The 25,517-nt window shown below is 33.4% G+C and overlaps 2 protein-coding genes across 4 annotated transcripts; both read right to left on the bottom strand.

Moving 5' to 3' along the window:
* Nucleotides 1–20: 20 nt before the first annotated feature.
* LOC129788662 (uncharacterized) lies at nucleotides 21–1,018 on the bottom strand. Its single transcript, XM_055824895.1, has 2 exons — nucleotides 733–1,018; nucleotides 21–668 (listed from the first exon to the last, which is right to left on the bottom strand). Exons 1-2 carry the CDS (start codon nucleotides 785–787, stop codon nucleotides 154–156), a joined length of 570 nt encoding a protein of 189 aa, XP_055680870.1. The 5' UTR covers nucleotides 788–1,018; the 3' UTR covers nucleotides 21–153.
* Nucleotides 1,019–3,492: 2,474 nt separating this feature from the next.
* LOC129788660 (protein timeless) lies at nucleotides 3,493–22,743 on the bottom strand. 3 transcript variants are annotated; one of them, XM_055824892.1, is made up of 16 exons: nucleotides 22,341–22,733; nucleotides 22,192–22,249; nucleotides 16,824–17,143; nucleotides 14,632–15,390; nucleotides 14,335–14,573; nucleotides 11,059–11,366; nucleotides 10,833–10,974; nucleotides 10,250–10,761; nucleotides 9,987–10,185; nucleotides 9,469–9,912; nucleotides 8,346–8,523; nucleotides 8,053–8,253; nucleotides 7,845–7,980; nucleotides 7,652–7,732; nucleotides 5,275–5,469; nucleotides 3,493–5,177 (listed from the first exon to the last, which is right to left on the bottom strand). In XM_055824892.1, exons 3-16 carry the CDS (start codon nucleotides 16,918–16,920, stop codon nucleotides 5,078–5,080), a joined length of 3,591 nt encoding a protein of 1,196 aa, XP_055680867.1. In that variant the 5' UTR covers nucleotides 16,921–17,143; nucleotides 22,192–22,249; nucleotides 22,341–22,733; the 3' UTR covers nucleotides 3,493–5,077. The 3 variants fall into 3 exon arrangements, with proteins under 3 accessions (XP_055680867.1, XP_055680868.1, XP_055680869.1); XM_055824893.1 differs by having other exon boundaries at nucleotides 14,335–14,554; nucleotides 14,628–15,390; nucleotides 22,192–22,733; XM_055824894.1 differs by lacking the exon at nucleotides 7,652–7,732 and having other exon boundaries at nucleotides 22,192–22,743.
* Nucleotides 22,744–25,517: the final 2,774 nt, after the last annotated feature.

The raw sequence follows: 25,517 nt of genomic DNA, 5'->3' as shown, positions 1-25,517 counted from the left end.
TAAAAAAATAACAAGAATAATTTCCTTGCATCAAAGTAAGATATTTATTTAATATTTTTGGAACTTTTAAAATTGCTTCGACATCGGTATTTCCAATAGATATTTAGAAACTTCCAAAGACAGCTGTAGATTAAGGATAGCTTTGCAAAGCTATTACCAGCGAAGATCCTCCACAGCTTCCAGCATTGCACGAATGGCAGCATCGCGTTCTTCGAAGGCATCTTTTGCACATTCCTGGACCATTTTCACACATTGCTGTGCTTTTGCATCATCCAAAGATTTGAGGAAATCCTTGACAGCGGTTAAAACCTTATATGGAATCGTTATAGTTCCATTTACTAATTCACCGTCCACAGAAATAAGTCTTCCAAATGTGGATATAACGAATTCCACAGCATTACCAGCTGAATCTTCAAGAGTAACAACGTATTGTCCGAGTTGACTTTCCATATTTGCAACGACATTAACGATCTTCCCAGTACCATCGACGAAATTCTGTATACCATTTTCGAGAGCCTTTAAAGCTTTCTGAGCAGCCTCGCTAGCACCTTTCATGGCATAGTCGATAGAACCAATAAAACCTCCAATCCCATCTTCCATCGTCGTGATAACCATATTATTTATTTCGTTATACAAATTTTGTAAGTAACTGGGCAATTGTGGCGTCCCTAAAAAAACAGAACGAATTTTTTAATGAGGAATTCAAACTCCAAACGAAGGTTAGACTTATACCATAAGTTGGTGTTAGCACCAAGACCACCGACAAGGCAACAAGAATGTAACGCATCTTCACTTTAGTTATCTGATCCACTTCACTTCTGCTAAACTTATGCCTCCTACTAACTTATCAGCGACTTTATACACCCCATCGTGAGGTATTTTATCATCCACGCTCGTCACGTGACGATGGCACATTAAGCGTCTCCCGCAGGAACATCTGTATCAACACACAAAAACTTATCCAATAATGAAAAATAATTATATTCGCTTCATCTTTCCGAAATTCTAAATTAAACAATCATCTCGATATTTATTCACGTGTAAAGAATAAAAATTATATTCTAAAAATTTTCCACTGTTTGCTCCTAATTAGCGACAAAGTCATTAAGATATTTATTTTTTAAACAATCCTTCAGCCGCTTCATTTAATTTACCAAAGGTTTTGCGTGTTATTTCATAACCAGAATTGGTAATTTGTAGGAAAAAATTACACTATCATTAAAAAGTTTTCAGATTAACGAAAATAAAGGATATTTTACAAATGAAATTTTTATTTCATCTAATTTAATTTGACGATAAGTTTCGTAAAAGAAAATTTAATTAAGTAAATCTGTTTACTAAAACGGTTTATTAATCAAAATCGGTTAAGGGGGCTCTCTTGGGAAATCTGTTAGAATTTATACATTTTTAATGTTGTCATTTTCTTGGGGTTTTTCGGGTTTTTCTTAAACTTGGATATCCGATGATGGTTACATTTGTAGCCTAATTATTGAAGAGTAAGAAAATCACTTTCCGCCATTTTAGGTGCGACGCCATCATGTGATTTTTCGACTTTTTCGCTGAACTGCCCTAAAACACAAAGGTAGGTTTTTCTCAGGATCTACTGGATGGATTTTGATGGGGTAAAAAGCAAATGAAAGAGGACATACCCGTGCAGATTTTGATGTACCAGAATTTTGAATTTCCATTCTGGGGCTCTGAACAAAAATCACATTTTTCCATTTTTCTCAGCTCCAGAATGGAAATTTAAAATTCTGGTACATCAAAATCTGCATTGGTATTTCCTCTTTCATTTGCTTTTGACCCCATCAAAATCCATCCAGTAGATCCTGAGAAAAACCTACCTTTGTGTTTTGAGGAAAATCTCAAGATGGCGTCGCATCTAAGATGGCGGAAAGTGATTTTCTTACTCTTTAATGATAAGTCTTTAAATGTCACCAACACTTGAAAACCGAGTTTAAGAAAATCCCCAAGAAAAATTAAAATATTTAATTTCGCCAGCTCTCAAAAGAGATCCCCCTTAAGTGAGTATTTTCTAATCGGAATTTTAGTAAACTCCAATATAAAACATGGTCTTAAGCTTTCATATAAATTTTATTTTAATCGATTAAGAAAATTTATTTTAATTTTTAATTTTATTTTCATCGTCTAAAGTCACTTTGATTTTATCTGATTAACTAACAAAATCGGATCAAAGTGTTCCTATATATTTTCCTAAAATCCTTTTATTTTTTTATTCAAATCAGATCAATTCTGTTTACAAATCTTTAAATTTTTCATTGACAAAAATTATTCTTTATTAAATATTTTCTGTATTATTATTAGGTATTATTATTAATTCCCATAATTTTGCGAATTTGCAAACCTTCTGTGTAAAAAAAAGTAAATCGCCATGTAAATTAATGTAACAAATTTGTGTAAAAAATTAATAATAAAAAATTGCACAATTCACCGGAGTTTTTCACAAAACAGGTGCAAAAAATATTGAACTACATTTGGATTTTGTATCTCGACGAAATCCAACATTGTACCATATAATTGTAGTGGAAAGACATACGGCGAATGCAAGACAAAGTGATCAATTGGCAAGATTTGCATGTTGTGCAGATCGTGCTTTTTGGCATCCAATAAAATTGTTGAATTCATTTATTATTGTAAAGTCTTTGGTGTCCGTCAGTATTGCCATCTAATTTACTTCTTTCACTGCGTGAGAATAAACAATAGTCAACACTGTGTTAGGTGATACCCATACCTTTACGAAGAAGTTAAATTAATCCGTCTTTTTGGTGATTTTCTTTTTTTATTGTTTAATTCGCACACGCCAAATGCTTTTGCACGACCACAACATGCTATTGATGGATGGAAAGGAAGCGAATTTTGGTGTTATGTAATACAATTTTTGAACAGGTGAAGAAAGCTCCAAATTCGTTTATTTTTTTTCTTTTAAAACATTTGCAATTTTCTTTTTTAATTTTTCAATGAAATTTTTAGTATTAAAATTAATATTAATGAAGAAGATTTTCTCAATTTTCCTGGATACTTTGCATGTTTTTCTTTGGAAATTCTGCGTTTACCAATTTTGCACGTGTCATGAACTTTATTACACATTTTATTCAAATACGTAATCAGAGAGTCTCACCGCAGGTAGTCAAAAAGAGTCGTATATGTAGTTTTTACGCGTAGAAGCCATATCATTTAGCCTCTCAATTTATTTGGTCGGAAGAGCCGTGAAATTCAGTGCTTTTGATCTTGTAAGAGATTTTAATCAGAATTGCTCGCAGGTGAAACACTTCAATCACTCTTTCTTCTTGTTTTTTTTTGCTTTTCTATTTCACACCGCATTGATGACTCAATATTTTTGCCATGTTGCTGCTGCGGAAAAAAAGAAGCATAGACATTTCGCAAAAGCATAATCATCTCGTATTGCAAATGTCTTTTATTTTCCCACTTCCAAAAAAATAAAAACAATTTTCTATTTTATTTGCTCTACTATGTATTTCACTATTTTTTTGATTTCTCCATTTTCTCGCAAAAAATATAAATATCTCACAAAATGATATATATAAATAGATAAATATATGTTGATCATTCTTCTTATACAAACATCCTACAAATAAAATGTCTTTTTTGCGAATAAATATTCCATTCAAAGTACAACTTTTTTTAAAATTTTATTTTAAATTCAGTATATAAATGAATATATATTTTCTTACTTTATAATAATTTCTTCGGTAGACATGGTGGAACTGACAGTGTCAACACCTTGTTCCATAAATTCACCTCAATAAATTCACATTGAGCCACTATACTCAACAATCAACGGAAAAGAAATGAAATCAAAAGACTCTGTTACATATTTGAGGGGAAATATATAATTTGTTTTGTTACCATCATAAAATTTAAGCACAATTTGACCTTTTGAGCTAATATTTTACTACAACTCCTCTGTCCACGAAAAATATTACACCACAAGGAAAAATATTAAAGAAAATAAAAAAATGGAGAGGCAAAGAAGTTATATTGGACATTGTGTTTTGAACCTGGGTGTATTTATGGCGCTATTCAAGCTATAACTACCGATTATGTTGATTTATGGATTCACCGAAACGATATTAATCAGTATTATCGCGCACACGCATCTGTACGTGCAAGAAATTAGATCTTCTACACGCCTTATTTAGCTTCAGGAGCATTAAGATGAGGATTCAATGCAAACTTTAATGCAATTTTATTTCTGTGAAATATTTCATTCTTTTGACAAACTTTGAGGGAAAATCATTGAAAAGAATGAAAATTAAAGTCTCGATTTAGAGGAAAATCTTTTCTTTTCTTCTTTCAAATTAGTCGCCGAGACACATTTTTGTGCTATATTATAGAAAGGAGAAGATCTTTGGCAGAATCAAGGCCTTTTAAAAAACGATTTTATAGATTTAAATCAAAACGAAAACTGTTTAAATTGTTTAAGAAAAAAGAAAATCAATGACTCTGAATAGCGCCTTTATATATATTTTTTCAAGGATTTTTTATGGTCCTTAAAGGGTTAAAATTGTCATTATTATCACCATATTGAGTGTGTGTATAAAAAATCCTGAGATTTCAGCTATTGTTCATTCTTTAGCCTCGCTTAAACTGTATAGGTATATAATATTTTAATATTCTTGCTTCTAACTAAATACGGCAAAATTGATAAAATTGTTGACAATGTCCAGCATGACGACAACTACAGGAGATACATACATAAATCTTCATTGAATTTTAAAATAGAGCGAGAGAGAAATATCAGAATTCTCCCTCGCAGAGAGCTATCAAGTGCAATTATTAATAACAATGCGCATAGATAAAATTGGCGATAGTTTTTGGGCTTAAATACTTGGCATAGGTAATTAGATTAATCATATTTGATATATACCTCGTTTTTGTTTTTAATATAAAATATTTTGGTGTGCATTTTGCTATGTACACCAAAGCAAGACACTGAGTGTTGTGACACCATTTAAGAGCATAAAAGAAATAAATAAAACTAAAAGATTCCATCGAGACAGACAGGCCTCGAAGAGACTTGAAATCGTTCGCCGGGCTAGAGAATTGATCGTTGAGGCATTATGCTGGGTTTTTCATCTTCATCACTCACATACATTCGCGTTAGGTCCGATGCCACGGAAGCTGTATCGCAGTTGCTGTATACATTGAATTGGGCGAGAAGAGAGTATTGTTGGTTGGTGGAAGGAAATTGAAAGTGATGGTGGGTTGGAGAGAAAAGAAAAGAAAAATCACCTGACAGCATCTTCGAGCTCCTGAATGGAAGCATTGCAGACGGTTGATTGGGAGTCATCGTTTGATCTATCATTGTCACGATCCTCCTTGATGGGCAGATGCATAACATCCACGAAGAGTGCTTCAGGTGTTGCCACCACATTGGCGGTTGTGGCACATTGAAGATCTGCGTGACCTGTCGCAGTGTCGTGTAAACTGTGAGAGAAAGAAAAGAAAAACGTCCAACACATAATATGCTGCCAAAGTAAGACCAATCGTGAGAACATAAATGGGGGAATGTACAGGTATCTATTAGTTGTGATTATTTAAATTAATTTGAGGTGATTTAGGAAGAAAAATCTAGTACTGGTTTAGTTATTCGTTAAAAAGGTTTGATTTTCTTTTAAATTCTACTGAAGTTTAAAATTCTATGGCTACAAGGCTAAAGAAATATAACGACCTTTCCAGCCTTTACTTAGGACTTTATCAGTTTAATAGTTAAGCCTTAACTACCCGAATTAGTCACATTTGTCTTGATTAATTCGTGCAGTAAATATAAATGATTAATTGCAAATGCTTTAATCTTGCTAAAGCTACATTACTTTAATTGGATAAGTTCAAAATAATACGTGATTAATCAGACAAGTTGTCAATACAAGCAAGACAAATTAGTAGAAGAAGAAATATCAGTAAGTTAAGGAAATAACCCAGATTTGCATCAGAAAATTTTCTTTGTTGACTTTGAGCCCCTAAAAGGACATAAAATTTATTTATTATCGCAAAACTTTAATAAATTTGATTAAAAGAAAAATTTTAGAAGCTTCTTGTGGGAAATTTCAAGTATTTTTGCATAAATTGATGTTTCTGGATAATTTTGAAAGAAAACTTTGCGAGAATTCCAACAATTCTTAAGCAAATTTGGGTTAAATTGCATTAAAAGAACCCCAAAGAAAGAGTGTGGTTAATAAAGGGTTTTTGTTCAAAAAGCACAAACCTATTCCAGTAAAATGTCCTCAAAATTATTTTTATATTCATTACACTAATAAGATAGTCTTAAAACGAAGATTTTCACTTTAAAGAATTTAATTTTTTCACACATTTAATTTATCTATTTTCTTTCCTTAAAAATTTAGATCATTTTTGTATATTTTTTTCATGATTTTACGTCTTTTGATTTACCTGAAAGTTCTGGCAAAAAAAATCATTCATTTTTTTTTAATTTTTCACGAATGAATATTTAATTATTTATTCCACTTAATAAAATTCTTAAGAATTATTCTCTTAACAGACTAAAGAGAAACTTCTCAGAATGATCATTAACTCTATAAATACAAAAAATTGTTGAAACTCCTCTCTGCAACTTTTACACCAGCAATGCAACTTTGTTACGCGTAACGTTGTTTGTTTTTTCTTCTCCGTCGTTATGGTTTTATCATAATTGCCGTGAAAGAAATTAAAAGAGACATCAAGAATTTGAATGGCACGCTCACAGTGGAATAATATTTAGGAAGCATAAATTGTTTTGCCGCCAATAAAATGTCTCTTTATGGTTTCATTTTACAACTCGTGCATTTTTTGGAAAATCAAACAGTAGTTTCTTGAGGAGTTTTGGCAACTTTTTCCGCATGATTTACAGCCATGGCTATAAATAAAATATATACCTATATAAATCTCATTTAATCTTTCAACGTCCACACTTTCATCGTTCAATAATCTTTGCTAAACTGTCTCTATGCAAAATTACTTTGTAATCAAATCGTAAAAATTTGAAAGAAAGTAGCTGCTAAAATATATTTTAAATTGTTTTTTTTCTGCCCTTCTTTCCCACCATTTAAGATGGAAAATTGAATGATAGAAAATAAAGGTTTTGGAAATAAATAAATTCATCGCGATCTTATGTTGATTTTGATATGTTTTGTGAGATTTTCTCAGCGATGCCCTTTCATTGGCAATTCTTTGCTGATGAACAAGCAAAATAAACTGCATTTGAATTTGCAATCTGATGGTGTGGTTCTGTTCTCTTTTTTATTATTTCTTTTACCTGCAACAGTGTGGAAACTCCGGTGATCACAGAGGGAGATTTCCAAGGCAATTGCATGTGTAAACGAATCAATTTCGAAAGTAATGGTGTCTCTTAAAACGAAATGGCCCTAATCAAAGGCGAGGGGAGGGAGATTAATTAAAAGTAGCCGGTGCTTATGTTGCAGAAAAAAGGGTAAAACAAGAGACCTTCTGGTGGACTTTCCCAACAATCTAAATTGGTTTGTGGGACATAATCGTGAATTTATCGATTAAGTGCCGATACTTGTGGAAAAATTGGCGCTGTGTGTGAGAAAATATCCCAAAAAACGAAATCGACCTTTTGCACAGAAAAGGTAAAATCATATTGTTATCATACCTTCGATCGCCCGTTTTGCTCTGCATGACGATCTGCAGCCAATTTGGTAGCGAAGGCGTCGATGTGGGTTCAGGTGTGAATCTAAAATTGAAAGTTAAGCCATTTGTTCGCTATCACACCCTCAACATCGCACACCTTCCCTGGAATGGCAAGAATGGTGTTGTGCAATTGAATTTGTGTCAATTGAAATTACCTAATGATCGAGCTGGTTTGCTTCAATCCCGGAATAGCGAAATTCTCACTGCAACCTTCCATGTCATCCTGTTTAGCATTGTAGTGATTGCCACATTGTGATCCTTTTAGCTGATTCACGTCGAACTTCAGTAAACCTACACACATGAAAAAAGAATTAATTTATCTGCTGAGAACTTTAAGAAAATTCTCAAAGAATTTCTCTTTACATTTATCAATTGGTCCCAATTTTTCCGCAATGCTGTAGAGAATATCAGCCGTCCAAAATTCAGGGATACGAATGAAGAGCTTTCCAGCATCCACAGGTAGGTGGAAGCCCAATTTGTGAAGTAGCAGCATAAATGGCTGATACACAAGCACAGCACATTGTTCTCCAGTCCATGGGACAACGGGGATTGACTGCTTTTTCACTACATTAAACATATTTTTTATTTTACTTTAGAGATCATTGAGAAAATAGAGCCAATAAAAAAAATCAGAAGAAGGTTTGCCCTCAACTTACAAATGCAATGATGAGGAACGGGTTCCATCGTCTTCACCTCTGATTCCACACAAATGTCTTTGGATGTCAATTTACCCTGACTTATGCACAATTTAATGAAGCAACACTCAACAAGAACCTTCTGAAGCCACAGAACGAATTTGCCTTTATTTTCTTTGTAGAGACGATCGCGCAGTACCTGCAAAAGAGTCACGTTCGATTAATTCAAAATGTTTCGTTGAAGAGGGTTTGGCACTTGCTGCAGAATTTGCAACATATTTGTGATTAATCACCAAAGAACATTTTGAAAATAAATATTATGAAAAGATAGAAATTTTATTGAATTTCTAGATCAAGGAAATTGCTTAGCTGGGAAAATTAATTTATTTTATTTTATTTAAAGAGGAAAAATCTCCCTCTAATTTTCTTAATTTAATTTGAATTATTTTTGTTCAAAAAACGTATTAAACAGAATAAAAGAAAAGTTATCTTTTTCTTAATTATTAAATATTTTTATTTTAATTTTTACCTAATTCAAATGAGAACGGATAAAGGATAAGCTTTTAAACTTTTTACGGAAAATTTCACGAGTTTTTATTGAAAATTATTTTTTCTAGACAATTTCGGAAAAGGTTTCCCGAAAGATTCAAAAAATTCTTGGACATATCAGGGTTAAATAAAAAATTGATTTTTATTTAAAGAAAAGTTTAAGAAATTTTATTAAAATCTTGAATGCGAGATTAAAGAAAAAGCTTTCATTTGCTAATGATCTATGCAAAGATTTAATTAAAAAATAATAAATCCATCGCAAAAAATGATGATTAAAATGTCATATGGCTCTAAAAAGTCGAATAATAATGTGCAAATTATCAAAATTTTGATAGCCCATTCAAAATCCCTAAAAAGCATCATCCAGCATCACCAGCATAACAAACATTGTTTGTGGAATTGAATAAAAGCTATAAAAGCTCAAAATCTTGTTTTTCTTTCAAAGACCTCAAAAGAGAATTCAAACAATAGTTCATTAAACAACATAAAATATCAAGCACTTTCTTCCTTCAAAATTTGCAGAAAAAATACAAAATAAAATGAAAATTTTCAAAAGAAACTTTCACCGCGAACTTTTGATGATTTTTAGACTCACCTGAACATCATCTGTGGGTTTAGCAAGTGGTGTAAGACCATCTTTTATCTCAATTCCACTTTCAGCTGTACTAGTGGAGGCGCCGGGTGTCTTAATGTCCCTCTCATAGTGAGCATCTTCGCTCTTCATGAAATCATCAAATTCCAGCAGGGTGATTATGTCTTGCTGCAGAAGTTGCTGAATGATGTCAATGCGACTCTTCTGTCCTGATCCATTGTCATGGAACTGCTTGAGAATTTTCCCCACAACATCGCCGGATTTCTTATTCTGCACATAGTACCAGTACAGGGTGTCAATTTCTTCTTTACTCCAAATTGATGGGACACCTGATTCCCCATTCTGTCCAGGATCGAGGGTGAAGGAAGGATTTGGAAGTTCAATTGGTGGCTGTTGGGGCGTGTTGACAAACTTATGAATCACGTATTCAATCAAATCTGACCAGTCCTGTGTGGGAAGAGAAGAGGGAGCATTAAAATGAGCATAAAACATATTTTTTAAAATTGATTTTGCGCCCTTACATCACAAAGCTCGTAGTCTGTTTCCCAGATTTGTGTGTATGTCTTGAGAATTATTGGCTGGAAGAGTGTAGCCACCTGCCCCAAGTCTCCACCAATGTGGTGCATCATGGTGAAAATGCAATCATTGACACATTCCCCATTGTCACGAAAATCCTCAAGCAACAACCCATAGTGATGCATAATCTCCACGGTGGCAAATCTGAAAGTCACAACATCATTAGTGTCACTTATGCGGCAGTGATTGATCCCCGCGCGACACTCACTGCTTGATATGCTCCAGCATTTTTGTGCTGCCTTTGTGTTCCGGGAATTTTGCAACACCCTCGAGTAAGAGGAGAAGAATGTGGTTGGTGACAATTAAATCCGTGAGGTATTGTTTGCTCTGCAGCTCCGGATTGAAGCGCCCCAGAAGGAGCATAAAGAGACACTTGAGATCGTCCGTGGCACCAATTTGCAGCTGCAGAAAGCGCAGGTGCTCCTTGTCGTCATCATTGAGATGGCTGATCTTCTTGTAGGTCTCCAGAGCCTGCAGGAATTCCCGAATTGCCGTCACAACGAGGTGCATCCGTCGCAGGCATGGCTTGAGATCTGGGCTCTGTTGCTTTGCAGCTAGCTCCAGTTGTTCACACAAGCTCACCCCTTCGTACGTGAGATAGCTGACAATCTCAAAGGACAGCACGGAATTTATGTGCTCAAGATCCAATTCAAGTTGCGCAGCAAAACGCAAGAAGTAAGTTACGAGCCAGAAGAAGTGCGACGTATCAATTTGAACTTGCTGCATAGTCCAGCAAAATACGGGATTAATTGATCTGCAAACATCTTGACTAAATGCTTTGAGCATCTTACCAAATCCGTTAGAAGTTGCGCATGGAGTTCCTGCACCAAACATCCGTAGCCTTTCAGGAGGAAATCCACAGTGAATTCTTTGAGAATGTTGGAGATATCTTCGTCCGTTGGTGTGTGATAAAGCAAGCCCTTCATGTTGATGCTACACGCATACCGAGAGCAGCATAAAACATAAAATTGTATTTTATTTAAAGAATAAAAAAAGACAACCAAACAATCATCGTACATATTACTCCTGCTGCGCTTCACCAACTTCTTCCTGCGCAACTCCTTCTTATCCGCAACTGTTGCCGTATTCCTTTGCTTATTGGCAGCATTGTAGCGCTGCTTCTGATTACTCGGTGGCTTCTGGTGCACCGGCTTCTGCTGTGGCGACTCATCCTCATTGCTGGATGTGGAGATGGATTCATGCTGATCCTGAGTCCCATATCCACAGTCAGACTCTGACTGCGAAGATGGTGCTCCCTGTTGATTCCCAGATGTAGCAGCACCTGTACCTACCTTCTGGGATGGTCCTTGTTGTGGACCACAAGCCTAAATGAAAAATATTATCAAATCACCAGAATAGAGGTAGGGGACACTGAGAGCAATGGAAGCTACGGTCAGAACGGTCTCACAGTCGAGATTCTAGCATTTAATGTTGCGAAGCTTAATCAAAGTCTTTTTAGGAGTTGTTTCGTTCGTCAGTTTCGTATAGGAACGTTTCGTCTGTTCTTTTATCAATTTCTTTGTTTCTTTTCAAAGTGTCCGGCTCTTTTATTAATTTTTTTTCTTTTAATTAGATTTAATTAATTTTAATAATATAGAAATAAATTAGGAAGGAATAAAAAATAATTAGGGGAAAAGAACAAACAGAAAATTTGATTTATTAACCCTTTCACGACCTTAAGTTGTTCGTAGGATTGAATTTAATAAAATTTATAATTCTTAAATTACTTTTGGCTCCAAAAAACTATTTATTAATTCTTTAAAGTAATATTTCGGAAATTTTTATGATTATTCTTAATATTCCGATAATTTAAATTGAAAATATATTAAAATATATATTATTTTATTTGAAAATAAAAGATTCCTTGCAACCTTTGGACAAAAAATTGAAAAACAGACTGCAAAATTTAAAAAAATATCAATTCAAAATTAAAAATTTCTATATAAATGTAAAAATACGATAAAAATGTAAAAAGATCTTCTAAAAATGCGGAAAAAGGTTAAATAATCTTCTAAAAAATCAGTAAAAAAAAAACGTGCAAAATACGTTGAAAGTGAAAAAAAGTTCACAATATATTAAAAATTCAATAAGAAACATATTTTATTGCTAAATGCCCTCGTGTAGCTGCACCACGGAAGCCCCCTACTACTTCTTTAAAAGAAAATATCATTCAAAGACTAATTAAAGGAATTTATACAATAATTACGATCCAAATCGAACAAATACATAAACCACGAGAAATTAAGCAATAAAATCAATCTCTCAATGTTTCCAATCTTAACATTATAGCTCTCCCGTCGCCAAAGGGTTAATTGTAATTAAAATAGAGGAAAAAAAATTATATAGCTTTTAATCTGGCGTGTAAATTATTCCAATACAATATCTCTTATGTTGCACTATTTGTGATTATTTTTTCCTCCTTTATTCAATTTGAATTTCTTCGTTTACGTAAAAATTGCCGTAGGGTCTAATTAATTAATTAATTACAGGGACTAAAAGGTGTGGAGACTTTTAATGGCAACAATATTGTACATTAAAATGTTCATTCAATTTTTTGATTAATCAACCGCGCGGGTCGTTCAATGCACAAAATACCAATATATTGTGTAAAATTGTGTCAGAATTGAGTCATTAAAGCCCATCACATGGCACAATTCCTCCTCACTGGGTAGAGTTAAAAGAATATCGAGAGCACGATTTTTCATTAAAGTTCGTCCTCTTGCATAGAGCGACGTTCAGAGTTGGGTAATTTCATGTAAAATTATTTGTTTACATGATTTTTACATTTTACATGTAAAAAGCGTGTAAAGTATACAAAAATGTGAAAAGGTTGTAAAGAATTTGTAAAAAACAATATTTGAGAGAGAAATGAGCGGAAAAACCTAAAGTTTGATTTTTCTTTGAAGTCATTAACTAGTCTTTAAATCAAAAAGTTGTTTTACATTAACGGAAAAAAATAATTTGTAAAAAGTTTGTCAATTTTATTAAAATGTTTTTAATTTCTCAATATGTATGCAAAATTACTGATTGACCAGAAGCTTAGGTGGGAAATCATCTTTTAAATGAAACCCGTTAGAATATTTTTAAAACAATCTTAAAATACTTGGTGTTGGCCACGAAGTGGAACATCAACTAATAAGAAACTTAAGTCAATATTAATATGTAGAAATTTCCTTTTTGTAAAGAAATCGATGAAATATCCTTGATTTCATTCTTTTGTGGTTCTTAAAGCCCACTAAATGATTTTAAAATGGATATTTTTCGTATTTCGATAAAAAATACTAAAAGCTTAAGCTCAAATTACCATGATAGGTCATTACGCGTTTATTTGAAATGAAAACTTGTATATTTATTCATGGAGAAAACGCATCTTTTAAAGGTAAAGTATACATAAACATCATATTAAGAATTTTGAATATAGGAAAGAATGGGTCAAAAAAAGGGAATAAGTTCAGTTTCAACAAATTTTCACCTTTATAATGGAGCTGTAAACAATTTTTACAAAACTAGAAATGAACTTTCCCATAAAAGTATGAGAATTTACAAACTTTTAACAAATTAATTTTATCTGTATTTTATAAAACATTTGAATAACGTTAATAAAATCATAAATGCATAAAAATTTACTTTACAATTTTGTCTCTGATTAAAATTTTTTTGTGTCTGAATAAATAAAATAACTTTTTACATACCTAACTTTACAAAATAATTACATTTTTTTTTCAATTAAAGAAATATTATGCTACCATTATTTTTCTTTACATTGTTTATGTAAAATTGAAATGTAAAGAAAGGTATGTAAAGAAAAAAGCATGTAAAGAAAGGAATTGTTTACATGTAAAAAACCATGTAAAATGTAAAAATGTAAACCACTCGCCCAACCCTGGCGACGTTACCTATGTACATATCACATTGCTGGGGCACATAATCAATAATAATGTTAGATACCTATTATTTTATAATATGGATTTGTGAAGCTTTTCAGGAGCGTGTGCTGACATTTGGAATGGATGTATGTATATGGAAAAATGCTTTAGAAACACGAGCTTGCCGTTAATTGAATTACCATCCCACATTGATGGCGCGCGGGGGTGGCATGGCTGGCAAAAAAACATGCTACAGGGCAAACATTTAGCTGCCATTGGATGCGATGTGTGTGTGTGGCGGAATGAGAATCGTGATTTTGGAGGCACTCTGAAGAAATATTGGGCGAGAAATTGTGGCAACTAATTGCTGTGGAGAGAGGTGTGAGCGTACAACACTTTGCCAGAATCTGCATTGGGAGTCACTTACCTGTTGTGTCTTCTCCGTGCCACTGTTGTTGGTAAAGTTGAAGGTGGCCTGATGCCCTGCCTTGGGATGCTGCTGCTTTGCTGTCGCTGGATTCTGGGGCTTGGTTTTCGTGCGCATTGATTCAATACGACAAAATTGTGGGGACTGCTGCATGGATTCATCGGATGTTTCCTGAATTGGGGAATTACTGCGTCTCTCATCGTGCGTATTCATTTTACTACTGCCTGCAAATACAAAGTCTTGGGGTTTATAAATTATCATTGCTCAAGGTACTGTGGGAGTCAATGAGGTACTCGCCTCCATTGTCTGAGGAATCCGATGTTGGATCAGACGTTAGCATCGGGCTCGAGTCTCCAGAGCACTCCTTTGGCGGAGACGTGTTGGATTCATTGTCATCCGAACTCTCGGAGATGGATGACTCGAACCAGATGCTTAGGAGCTTCTGTAGCGTGCCCACGTGTTGATCCTTGTACATCAGGGCAATCACCTGTACCATCGTCACGCCCCAGTATGCACGCTGTGGGCACGACATCAAGTGAATGAGCAGCTTGTCGACGCTCTGTGTGAATAAATTCCACACAATCTGATTCTGCATCGATGTCCCATGGTGCCCACTGCCGTGATTCCCCCGTACAGGCTCCGGAATATGCAGGATATTCCGCAGCAGCAGCAGGCAGTTGTTGATCCCATCGCACTGCTCAACACTCAGCTTCCCCTCCTTCTCGAGGATGCTCTTCATGTAGTCCAGTACAGCTTTCGTTGCCTTGCTATCCGTGAAAGCTTCCTTGCTCTGCACAAGAAGCTTATTCAGCTCGAAAATCGTATGACGACCCACATCAGTGCGTGACATCATCTCCATGGGCAGGAGGCATTCTACGGGCACAGTGAGATTCACCAAAATCCTCACAGTTGCATCAATCAACTTCTCATCCTTCACATTGAGCAACAGTGGTATGATGTCCTCCTTGATGCACTGGCTGAAGCCAATTGCACGCCTAAACGTCCGAAGGGTGTGATCTTCGATTGAGAGTTTGTAGTTAATTTCTTCAAGGAGAACTAAATAAATTGTGAGAAAAAGTTTAGAAAAATGTAAAGTTGAACATTGCATAGATAAAAGATTTAATTTGAACATTTTTTTGGTGCTGATGCTGAAATAAATTGATTTCTTGAAATATTTTCAATTTTGTATTAAAAAAATTCTTAAAGGAATTTTATTAAAATGAATTAAAATTTTAGGAAAGTCTTTTAAGATGAAAATAAAATTCTAGAAAAATATCGACAAATTAATGATTTTTTTTACTCAAATACTGAAAATTAAAATTTTACAAAATCCGAAAGATTTTCTGTGAAAATATTTGAGAGTTTTCAGCAATTTTTTTTCGCATTTTTGTCCATATTGATCCGATTTTGCACATTTTCCGTATCTTACATTAATCTACTCGGAAATTCCACTTTCTTGTAATTTAATACGGCTTTTCTTCAAAAACAAAACTCCCCAATTTTTAAAATTATTTCTAAACTAATGAATTTTCTTAAATTAATTGAATATTTGAATTAAAATAGTAAAAATCGAATATTTATTCATTGAAATAAATTCTTTATTTCTCTTATTTGAATACTTTATAACCCTTTGAGGACCCAGTGTGGTCTTCAGATGTCCGATTGATATATTTTTAATAAAAATCACTATGAGATTAGAAACTCCTTCAATTTAATCAAGTTTATGAATTTTATAATAAATAATTCTTTATTTTTAAGCCGGATTTGTTTAATTTTATATTCTTCTAAGAAATATCTTCCTAAAAATCTTATAAATTAACAAATGTAGTTGAAATTTCGTCTAAGATGCTGTAAAGCTCTTCCTACAATCAAATCCATTTGACTTTAATTAATATAATTTTTATGCTTTTTATGCTCAAAGTGAACAAAAAGAATATTCTCTTTGATGTGATTTTATCCAGAAAAAAAAAACTTTCCCTCAAAATCATTTCAACTCTGTTGCTTCAAACAACTTTTGCCACTCTTTATCACCCTCTCTGCATGTGAGCTCAATGAATGACCGATTTCCGTGATCAACCTCAACGTGTTATGTATGTAGGTATAATTAATGCGAAAATAGAGCAACATGGATTTTGGTATTTCATTGAAAAATAAGGAATCGAACGGAGAAATTCAATACGAAATGCGGTGTGCGTACTGGAGGGGAAAATTTGTACGACTTCAAACACGAAAATCTGTGAAAGTCGCACCAAAAATATCTCCGCACGTTAGAATTATTCCATGCATAGGGTTTCGCATATTGCCTCGTGCGTTTTGAAATTGCGACATAACATCTCACAGAGATTTTCCGCAAAACATTGGCCATTGGGGGCGAGAGGGGCAGGAGAGATATGATAAAGTGCAGCAAGTATGGTGGATTGGCTATTTAGCATTGAATGGCAAACACGATCATCGACCGTGTTGTGCAGAGATGTTTCTTTCGCACTTACCAAGGCAATTCTCACTGACCACGTAACTGTCGCCGTGCATCGCCCCGAGGGAGCCAAAGATGCTGTGTATCTGCGGATTAGCCAGTAGCCACTCCATGGTGACACTCTTGGGGGTACTTCTCACTTCCACAGTCGCTTCGTGTAAAAATCGTAACTGCAGATGTCTGCAAATGGCATTTCCTCAATGGCACAATTTCCATGGGATTCACTCAACGGCACCCGTCTCCGTTCGCACTGGGTCCTTCTTCTTTTTCCAATTCACCAGACAGCTGCACCACCCTTTGCATGTAGCCTCCTGGCCAAACGTGCGGTCGTTCTACCTGCAATAGCAACAACAAAAAATTCATCATCTCACCTTGATCACATTGCCGAAACGAACGAGATACTCTTCAGTGCTTCACCGGATGCACGAGTTGGGGAAATATGTGAAAAATTATGTATATAGCAACATTCCTAGCTATGCTGCTGGGCGCTACGGGAATATATTATGTATATAAAAGTATGCCATTGAACTAGTATCGGTCACGGGTTGAAACACGCGACCCATTCGATTTGCTTTACTTCCATATCAAGCTTTTTGCGTCTGCTGGAGTACTCCACATGCACAACATTTATAATTTAATCTTAATGAATCTCTTAGCCTTACATAGAGTCTCTTCTTATACCAACTAACACCTACTCATGAATGAGGATGTCGTTAGGCCTGGGATAAATTTAAATCATCACACAAAAGGGATTTAAGTTTAGATTCTTGAGATCAATGAAAAGAATTATTGCTCTTGGAGTATTTTATGATCAGTAAAAAAATAATTTTTTTTATAAAAAATGTTTTTTAGCCCGTAGAAAATTTATTAAGTAAATCTTTTTTTTTTAGGATGCTAATATAAAAAATTAAAAAAAATCAATCTGATCTACAAAGAAATTGTAATTAAAGGAATTGACAATGAATAATGAGTAAACTGGGGTAAAATGGTGAATTTGAAAAAAAAAATGAATAACTCAAGAAGCAGTGAGAGCTAATCTGTCTTATTTTGTCAGTAGTTGCACTTTATACCCCTGCCTAAACCTAGAAAGTTTCATAATAATTGATCCAATATTTTGGCTTTTATTTGAAAAACAAATTTTTCGAACCTCAAAGTTACTCTGACCTCTCAACTACAAATTCAGTTTTGGCGAAATTCTCTGCAATATTTTTGATCCAAATGCATTTTTAGACAGAGTAACTATTGCTAAACACGAATCTAAACTGAATTTTCCGAAAAAATTTTCCGAGTTTTCCCGTAAAACACTGATAGTAAAAAGTACCGCTTGGGGCAAAATGGTGAATTTGGTGCTTTTTAAAATAACTTTTTAAATTTTTGAAAAAATAATTTCCCTTCATTAGTATAACTATTATATACAATTTGGGATGTTTAATTACTTACTATTACCAATTTTTATAAACTAAAAAAAAAAAGGCAATTTGTGAAAATTTAACGTTTTTTTTTAATTTTTTGTATTTTTTTTTATTAAAAAAAAGTTTTAATTGGTACACAAATCTCTCATTCTCAATAGATATTATAGTGCTTTGCTAAAATAATTTCATTAAATTAAGATTAGCGAACAAAAAACGCAATTAACCGTTTTACCCCATGATTTTTTGAACAGGTAAATGTGGAAGGGTTTGGAAAATGGTCTGAAAAAGCATTTTCCCATTGAGATAGAGAAAAATCGTCTGAGACAAAGTTGTAGCCCGGAAAATTTCCTATAAGATAGCTCTCATGGGAAATATCAAATATTTTCATGGAACTCAGGAAAAATTATCTCCCAAAAATTCACCGAATTACCCCAGTTTCCCCTATATAACTGCTTATACTCATTTTACTTGATGCAAAAATTTTTCAAGTAAATCCCAAAATGTCTAATAAAGCTTCTTGATGTCCCTATTGGAGCTTTTAATTCAAAAGCATGGCTCAAAGCTATTGTTGTTACATATTTAAGCTTTCAATTAATGCTTTAACAGATGTAATAAAATTAAAATATTTCCTAAAACAATATAACAATAAAACGCATCACAATAATATAAAAAATAATTAAATAATTATTACTTAAATATTATTTATTTGATCAGATTGTTTGAAAAATCAATAAAAATATTTTTAATAAAAGAAAATTCAACATGAGAATTCTTTAAGCTACTTCTATCTCTCTATTTACTCAGAATCAATCAATAACAGCAATACAATAGTACCTGTCTACAAAAGAAAATCTTTAACACATGGACAATGAAAAAGATGTCACATGGTACCCAATTTTATTTCTTTACTGACTTACGAAACTCATCATAACATCTGCGCCCGGAATCTCCTTTATTAAATCATTTGCTTTTCAATTAAATAAACAACACACACATTTTTTCTCTCTTTATTATTTAAAGTTAATTTTAACTTTGCAAAGTACAAAAAAAAGTTTTATTTATGCAACAAATTTTATTCATAACCGAATGCATTTTTATTCAATTGCATAATAATAGAATGCAGTGCCTTTTTTTTCTTCTATATGCAAGGACTAAATTAAACTCTATAATGCAAAAGAAAGGCTTCCTCATTCATTGTATTTGTTGCCTTTTGTGTGGAAAAAAATAGCAAGTCCTTTAATAAAGTTTCTGCGTGAAAAAAAGAAAGAATTGTGGAAATTGTAAAAATAAAATAAAAACTTTCCACTGTAAAAGAATAGAATTACTTTGTCGTGGGTGGAATGCAGAAAAAGAAAACCTTTAAATTTAGAATCCTTTGTTTCATATTTATACCACCCACTTACCAGAAGGTAGGACGTTGAGTAACCTTTGTGTTATTTAATTAATCGTCAAATCAGAATAATTGATAAATATTTGAATGCCAATAAGGAATCAAAGGGAAATTTTGATGACGCACGAGGCAGGATTTTGAGAAAAGAAAAAAAAATCTTTCCACCGTGATTGAATGAGTCAAGGAACTTGAGCGAAAAATGTCTTGGCGTGGAGATTCTGTGAGCCGTATTAATGCATAAGTTCGTGTTCCAAACGACAATTTTCATAAAATCATACGTTCTTTTGCAACGTGAATTCATATCTTGATAACATGTGCGTGAACTTTGGAGCACAGCGCTGGAGAATCTAACCGGCGGACCTTACAACTCTTTATTTATTTTTCTTTTTTCTTTTAATACACAAACTTAATAGTTAATTTAGAGTAGTTTGAGAACATTTCTAAAAGCAATTTTACTAAAGTTTCTTACTTTTATGAGCTTCTTAAGAGCCGAAAAGGAATGGAAAATTTAATTTTGATTCAAATTTTTGATTGAAAATTTATCTTTTTTGAATTTCAAATTTTCTGTTTACGATTTTACTAATATTTTATTAAGAATTTCTAACGATAAATTAACATTAACATGATTTATAAAGTTTTTTTTTTTAAATACTTTTCGTATCTAGAAATAAATTTAGTAAAGAAACTCACAGAAGATCATACAAGAACATCTAAGAGACGGAGTCAGAGTAAGTAAAAGAATTTCCTCAGCGTATTTATTACGCTAAAAATACCTACGTAAAGTGAATTCATCGGCAATTATGTTGTAGCATAAAGATAATTCTTTCTATTCTAAAGCTTTAAGGGGTCTTTGCGTCATACTTTAACACAAACTTGAAGCTTTTTATTGAATTTAATTGTTTTTTTCTTCAAGCTATAATTGCTTTTAATTTACATACGTAAATGGGGCCAAAAAATACGTGGGAGTGACGAATGTCCTCTGAGAGCATTCAAAGAATAAATAATTCTGATAAGACCGCATATTTTAGCTGTGTTTCTTTCAGACACAGCTTTTGTGTACCGAGCAAAATCGAAAGTCGTCAGATCGGGCTCAAACTTGGGATGAGCACGAATTAGGGTCCCCACATTCCAAAAAACGTATGCGCCAAAAAATTTTTTTTTTCCGGCCGGCCGTCCGTCCGTCCGGCCGGCCGTCCGTAGTACAACGTTAAATTGCAAGAGAACGGTAATAGATAGAGACTTGCGGTAAACGGCAAAGTTTAAATATCGACTGGAAGACGTCCGATTATGGGGTCAAATCCACCCCCCCACCCCCCCGTCCGCCATTTTGAATAACCTCAAAATTTTGTTTTCGCTATATCTCAGCCCCTGTAATAGCTAAAAATCTGAAATTTTGATATGTTGTAGGGGCCATCAAGAGCTTTCCAACGATACCTCATTTTCGAAAATCGGTCAAGCCGTTTTGTCAATATGGCCGCCACAATTTTTCATCGAAAATCGACCATAACTCGAAAACGGCTTGACCGATTTTGATCAACCCGGGCTCAAATGAAAGCTCTCAACAAACCCTACAACTCTCCAGAACATCCGAAGTTTCAAAAGTGACCGCTAGGGGACCAAAAATCAAAAACAAAATTTTCGATGAGTTTTCGATGAATATCTCGAAAACGCCATTATCGATTTGCTTCATTTTTTGATATATTATAGCCTACTATAACATCTATTTATAAAAAAAAAATTAAAAAAATTTATGTCGCCATTTTGAAAATATTGAGTTCCAACTTTGACATGTCATATCTCGGGTTCTACAAGTCCGATCTTGATCAACTCAAGCGCAAATGAAAGGTTTCGAGAAACCCTACAAATGTCTAGAACATTGCAAGTTCGAGAAATGACCGCGAGAGGCGCTAAAGTCAAAATCAAAATTTTTGAAAATTTCGAACTCGAACATTTCGAAAATGCCATTATCGATTTACTTCATATTTTAATATGTTATAGTTGAGGTTAAGACCTTTCCAACGATAGCTCAAACTCGAAAATCTATGGAGCCGTTCCCGAGATACGGCGTTTTAAAGATTTCTTGGGGGATGACTTTTCAACTTTTCCCAATTTTGCGCATATTTAAATGAATTTGCGTTATAGTTTGCTCTCACAAAATTGGTACACTGAAAGAAACACAGCTCTCGTAAGCTTGGTCAGCTTACCAGTACATTTTGTCTTTATATTTCATACAGTGGTGAAAGGATTAACTAAAATTAAAAATTTTAATTAGAATTTTCTGATTGGGGTAAAGAATTACCTTTTATAATAATTTGTTTAGTAGGTTCTCCTAACTCCTAACAAAAAAGAATTAAAACTGATATTTAAAGTAAAATAACGAAAGAACGAAATAATAAATAAATAAATCAGCCGGTTAATTTACTTTGGCTCATGCTTCGAAAAATCAGACGTGTGTGTTTAAATTGTAACAATTCCCGTTGTGCGTTGATTTGCAAAACATATTTATGCTAAACAATAGGCGTGTGGAAATTTCCTTAAATGTAGCCAGAATCGGAAATGCTAAAAGTTCTTCACATACTTACAATTTGTTTGGATGAGCACGTGAATGCAAATTGAATGTTCTTTCACTAAATAATTTGTCTGTAAATTGAATTAGGGGCGTCAGGACACTCCACTAAATAGCGTCACTGAATTTCAATGCCAAGATCACACACAAGAGTCAGATAAATACCTTTTATATTCAACAGATGTCCAATTTTGTACAACTTCCCTTTGTACTTTAATAAATTTTACTTTAACACTGCATTTGGGATATAATTTGCTAAAGATTCAAAAATGATTTCACTTGATTTTATTAATTAGAAAGAATTTCTTTTAATCATTTTCCGCTATCAAAGCATAATTTTATTTAATCACTGATTTTTTTATGCAAAGACTGACTCATTAATTGCTCACTTAAACGGGAGAAAAATTCCTCAAAGTATATCAAGTAATATCCTTGGGAAATTAAATATGGCAGATTTTCTCAAAGGCTCTCAATAGGTTTTCACTGATAAGAATTACTTTCAGGAGATTCCCAGGTAAAAGAGACCGAAAAGCTCGAGAAGCGTCAGTAGAATGAAAAAATTCAATTGCTATCGAGTGCTGAAAAGCTAAGGAAATTTCAGTTGATTCCGCACGAAGATGCGCATTGAGGTTCATTTTCGCATCAAACCGAGAAACTCACGTGGAAAATCCACGTGATGCTTATTATTAAATTTTCCCCATCGATACGTTCGCTCTCACTCACTCTCATGAAGCTTCTAATGTACAATTTTCCCAGAGATTGTGCCTGCGACATGCTGTGCAGGAGAAATTCTCATCTATGTGATGAATTTTCCATGATTTTTAAGGTCAAAAGGTGATGAGAAGAGCTCTGGATTAAGTTTGTAACTCATTTCATTTTCATGCCTCTTCCAGGTGCAACAAAGAGGGGATTTTAACATTAAATTACATGCCTTGCATGCATTTATAGAACTGCAGAATGCAAATGAGGTGGAATATCATTATCAAGGTTTCTCACGATAATTGATTGAACTTCAGAGAATTTTAGATTAAATTTAAAGTTTAATTTTAAAGAAAATGTTCAGAATTTTGAGAAGTTTTTATTTATTTTAATAAGACAATTTTTAAGGAAAACCTTTGAAAATATCTGATTTTTAAGAAAACCGAATTAGAGGAAAAGGAGGAAAATGACCTAAATAAGCTTAAAAGATTAACACATTAAAAATCTATGAAAAGTAATTGATATTTTACGTGACATGTAACATGTAATACAGTCAAAAAAGTTTACCCGGCTGGACTAAAAATTACGCAATCTTCTTTTCGTTTTCATATGAAGTTTCTTCTAAAATATCTAATTCTATTGCATCGTGCATGCAGCCTTTAAATATTTCTCATTATATTGCCAGCTGGGTAATTTCAGGACAACTTTGTATTAAGAAAGCAAGTAAACTATGATCCAGTCGGGTATTTGTAGGGGTATTTGTTACAAGTTGCGTAAAAAATATTTTCAGTGTAATATATTGGCCCTCAACATGTTAATGAAGTAAGGATCAGTATGAAAGGGTTGAAAGGAGTCGATTCTATCAAAAAACTTATTTTTCTTTTCTTACAATTAGAAAGTAAGTTGATGTAAAATTTTATGTTCATATTTTTGAATCGCTTTATAGTCGTGCTAAAATAGTAGAAAACATAAAAAATATGTAAAAATCTTTAAGAAAATTCTTAAGAAGATTTAGGAAAAGAAATTTTACTATAATAACACGACTAATAAAAGAAGCGAATTGTTAAAATGTAATTACTTTTATAGAATACCAATATTTTATAATTTCTTTATTGTTTGAAAAGAAAAGATTTTTAACAGAATCTACCGTTAAAGTTTTTTTTGTCACAATCCTCAGATTTCTTATAAAAAATATTTTTAAAAAATAATTCTCTGATTTTTCATGTTCTGCCTAATTTTTTTCTGACTGTACGAAACTTCTTGTTCTTTTTGTTCTGCAGAATCTTTAATTTTTTGCACAATTAACGCAGCAATGGTTTATTTAAAATAAACCTACGAGACCATGCTGATGCTGGTTTATTGTGTTTCGTGGAAAATTCTTTTCTTTTCTCCTCTTTTTATTTTTCTTTTTCTCCTAAAATTTTTGCAGCAGAAGTAAAGTCAAAAAAAATATTTAGTGAAAAATAAAATAAACATAATAAAGCTCAAAAATAAAGTCAATCATAACGCGTCCAGTTATTAGAGTTGGTATACCACAACGCGGATGGGTCAGTCTATGCGTTGTAATATAATTTGTGAGCAGAATTAGTAGGCAAAGTTGATTTTTTTAATGAAATTTATCAATATGAAAAATAAAAATGCTCATATCTCTGGTTGTATAAGACCTACAGTAATTTCTTGACTAGTTATGGAAAGCTCTTGAAATTAACTATAATCTGACATATATTTCGATACATTTCAAGGTCACCTCCAGAACATAAAATGGCGGATTTTTGTTCTACCAAAACAGTTTTTTGCACTTTTTGGCCTCAAGGAATGGTTCTAGAGGTTTCTGATGTTCCAAAAAGTTGTAGAGTTTTGCAAAACCTTTAATTTGATACCAAATTGAGCAAAATCGGACAAGCCGTTTAGGAGATATGGCTCTTAGAACTTTTCAAATTCAAGAATTTTTCAAATGGCTATATCTTCTAAATGGCGACATAGATTTCCTTCATTTTCGGACTGGTGAAAGATATTGACTTAGGCTACAACATATCAAAATTTAAAGGAAATCTATTACAGATGTTCGGAGATATTGCTCCTTAAAGTTAGGCAATTTTTGTTTTTGATTTTAGCGCTTCTTGCGGTCATTCTTAGAACTTGGAATGTTCTAGACAATTGTAGGGCTTCTCAATACCTTTCACTTGATACCAAGATGGTCAAAATCGGTCAAACCGTTCTCAAGTTATATCGAAAAAACACTTTTTGCTTTAGGCCGCCATATTTGCTAAACCGCTTGATCGATTTTCAAGTATGAATTATCGATGAAAATGTCTCACTGAGCTCTACAACATACTAAAATTTCAGACCTCTAACTATAAGGGAAGTGTTTGACGGTATTTCAAAATGGCGGACGGCGGCCATCTTGGATTTTGAAAATGCGAAAAAATGAAATTTTACACCCACATTTCTATACAAAACTTCAAATCGGAAGTCTCTATCTATTACTGTTCTCGAGCTATAAGGCAAAGTTTGGCGCACCGGCAGGACGGCAGGACGGCAGGCCGGCCGGATCAAAAATTTTCCACCACCATTTTCGTAATGTGGGATGTCTAAAACGTGCTCATACCAAGTTTGTGCCCGATCTGAGGTGGTCAGTTTTTC

The sequence above is a fragment of the Lutzomyia longipalpis genome, chromosome 2, assembly GCF_024334085.1.
Source record: "Lutzomyia longipalpis isolate SR_M1_2022 chromosome 2, ASM2433408v1".
Taxonomy (NCBI): domain Eukaryota; kingdom Metazoa; phylum Arthropoda; class Insecta; order Diptera; family Psychodidae; genus Lutzomyia; species Lutzomyia longipalpis.
The sequence above is the reverse complement of the archived record's forward strand: the minus strand, read 5'-3'. Positions and strand labels throughout refer to the sequence as shown.

What these genes read in the sequence shown, in the direction of transcription:
- LOC129788662 (XM_055824895.1), bottom strand. Translation starts at nt 787, where the DNA reads ATGCGTTACATTCTTGTTGCCTTGTCGGTGGTCTTGGTGCTAACACCA. An exon ending in GGTGCTAACACCAACTTATG is followed by an intron (nt 669 to 732) that starts GTATAAGTCTAA and finishes CTGTTTTTTTAG; the next exon opens with GGACGCCACAATTGCCCAGT.
- LOC129788660 (XM_055824892.1), bottom strand. Translation starts at nt 16,920, where the DNA reads ATGGAGTGGCTACTGGCTAATCCGCAGATACACAGCATCTTTGGCTCC. An exon ending in GGTCAGTGAGAATTGCCTTG is followed by an intron (nt 15,391 to 16,823) that starts GTAAGTGCGAAA and finishes CAATTTATTTAG; the next exon opens with TTCTCCTTGAAGAAATTAAC. An exon ending in AAGCGCAGCAGGAGTAATAT is followed by an intron (nt 10,975 to 11,058) that starts GTACGATGATTG and finishes GTATGCGTGTAG; the next exon opens with CATCAACATGAAGGGCTTGC.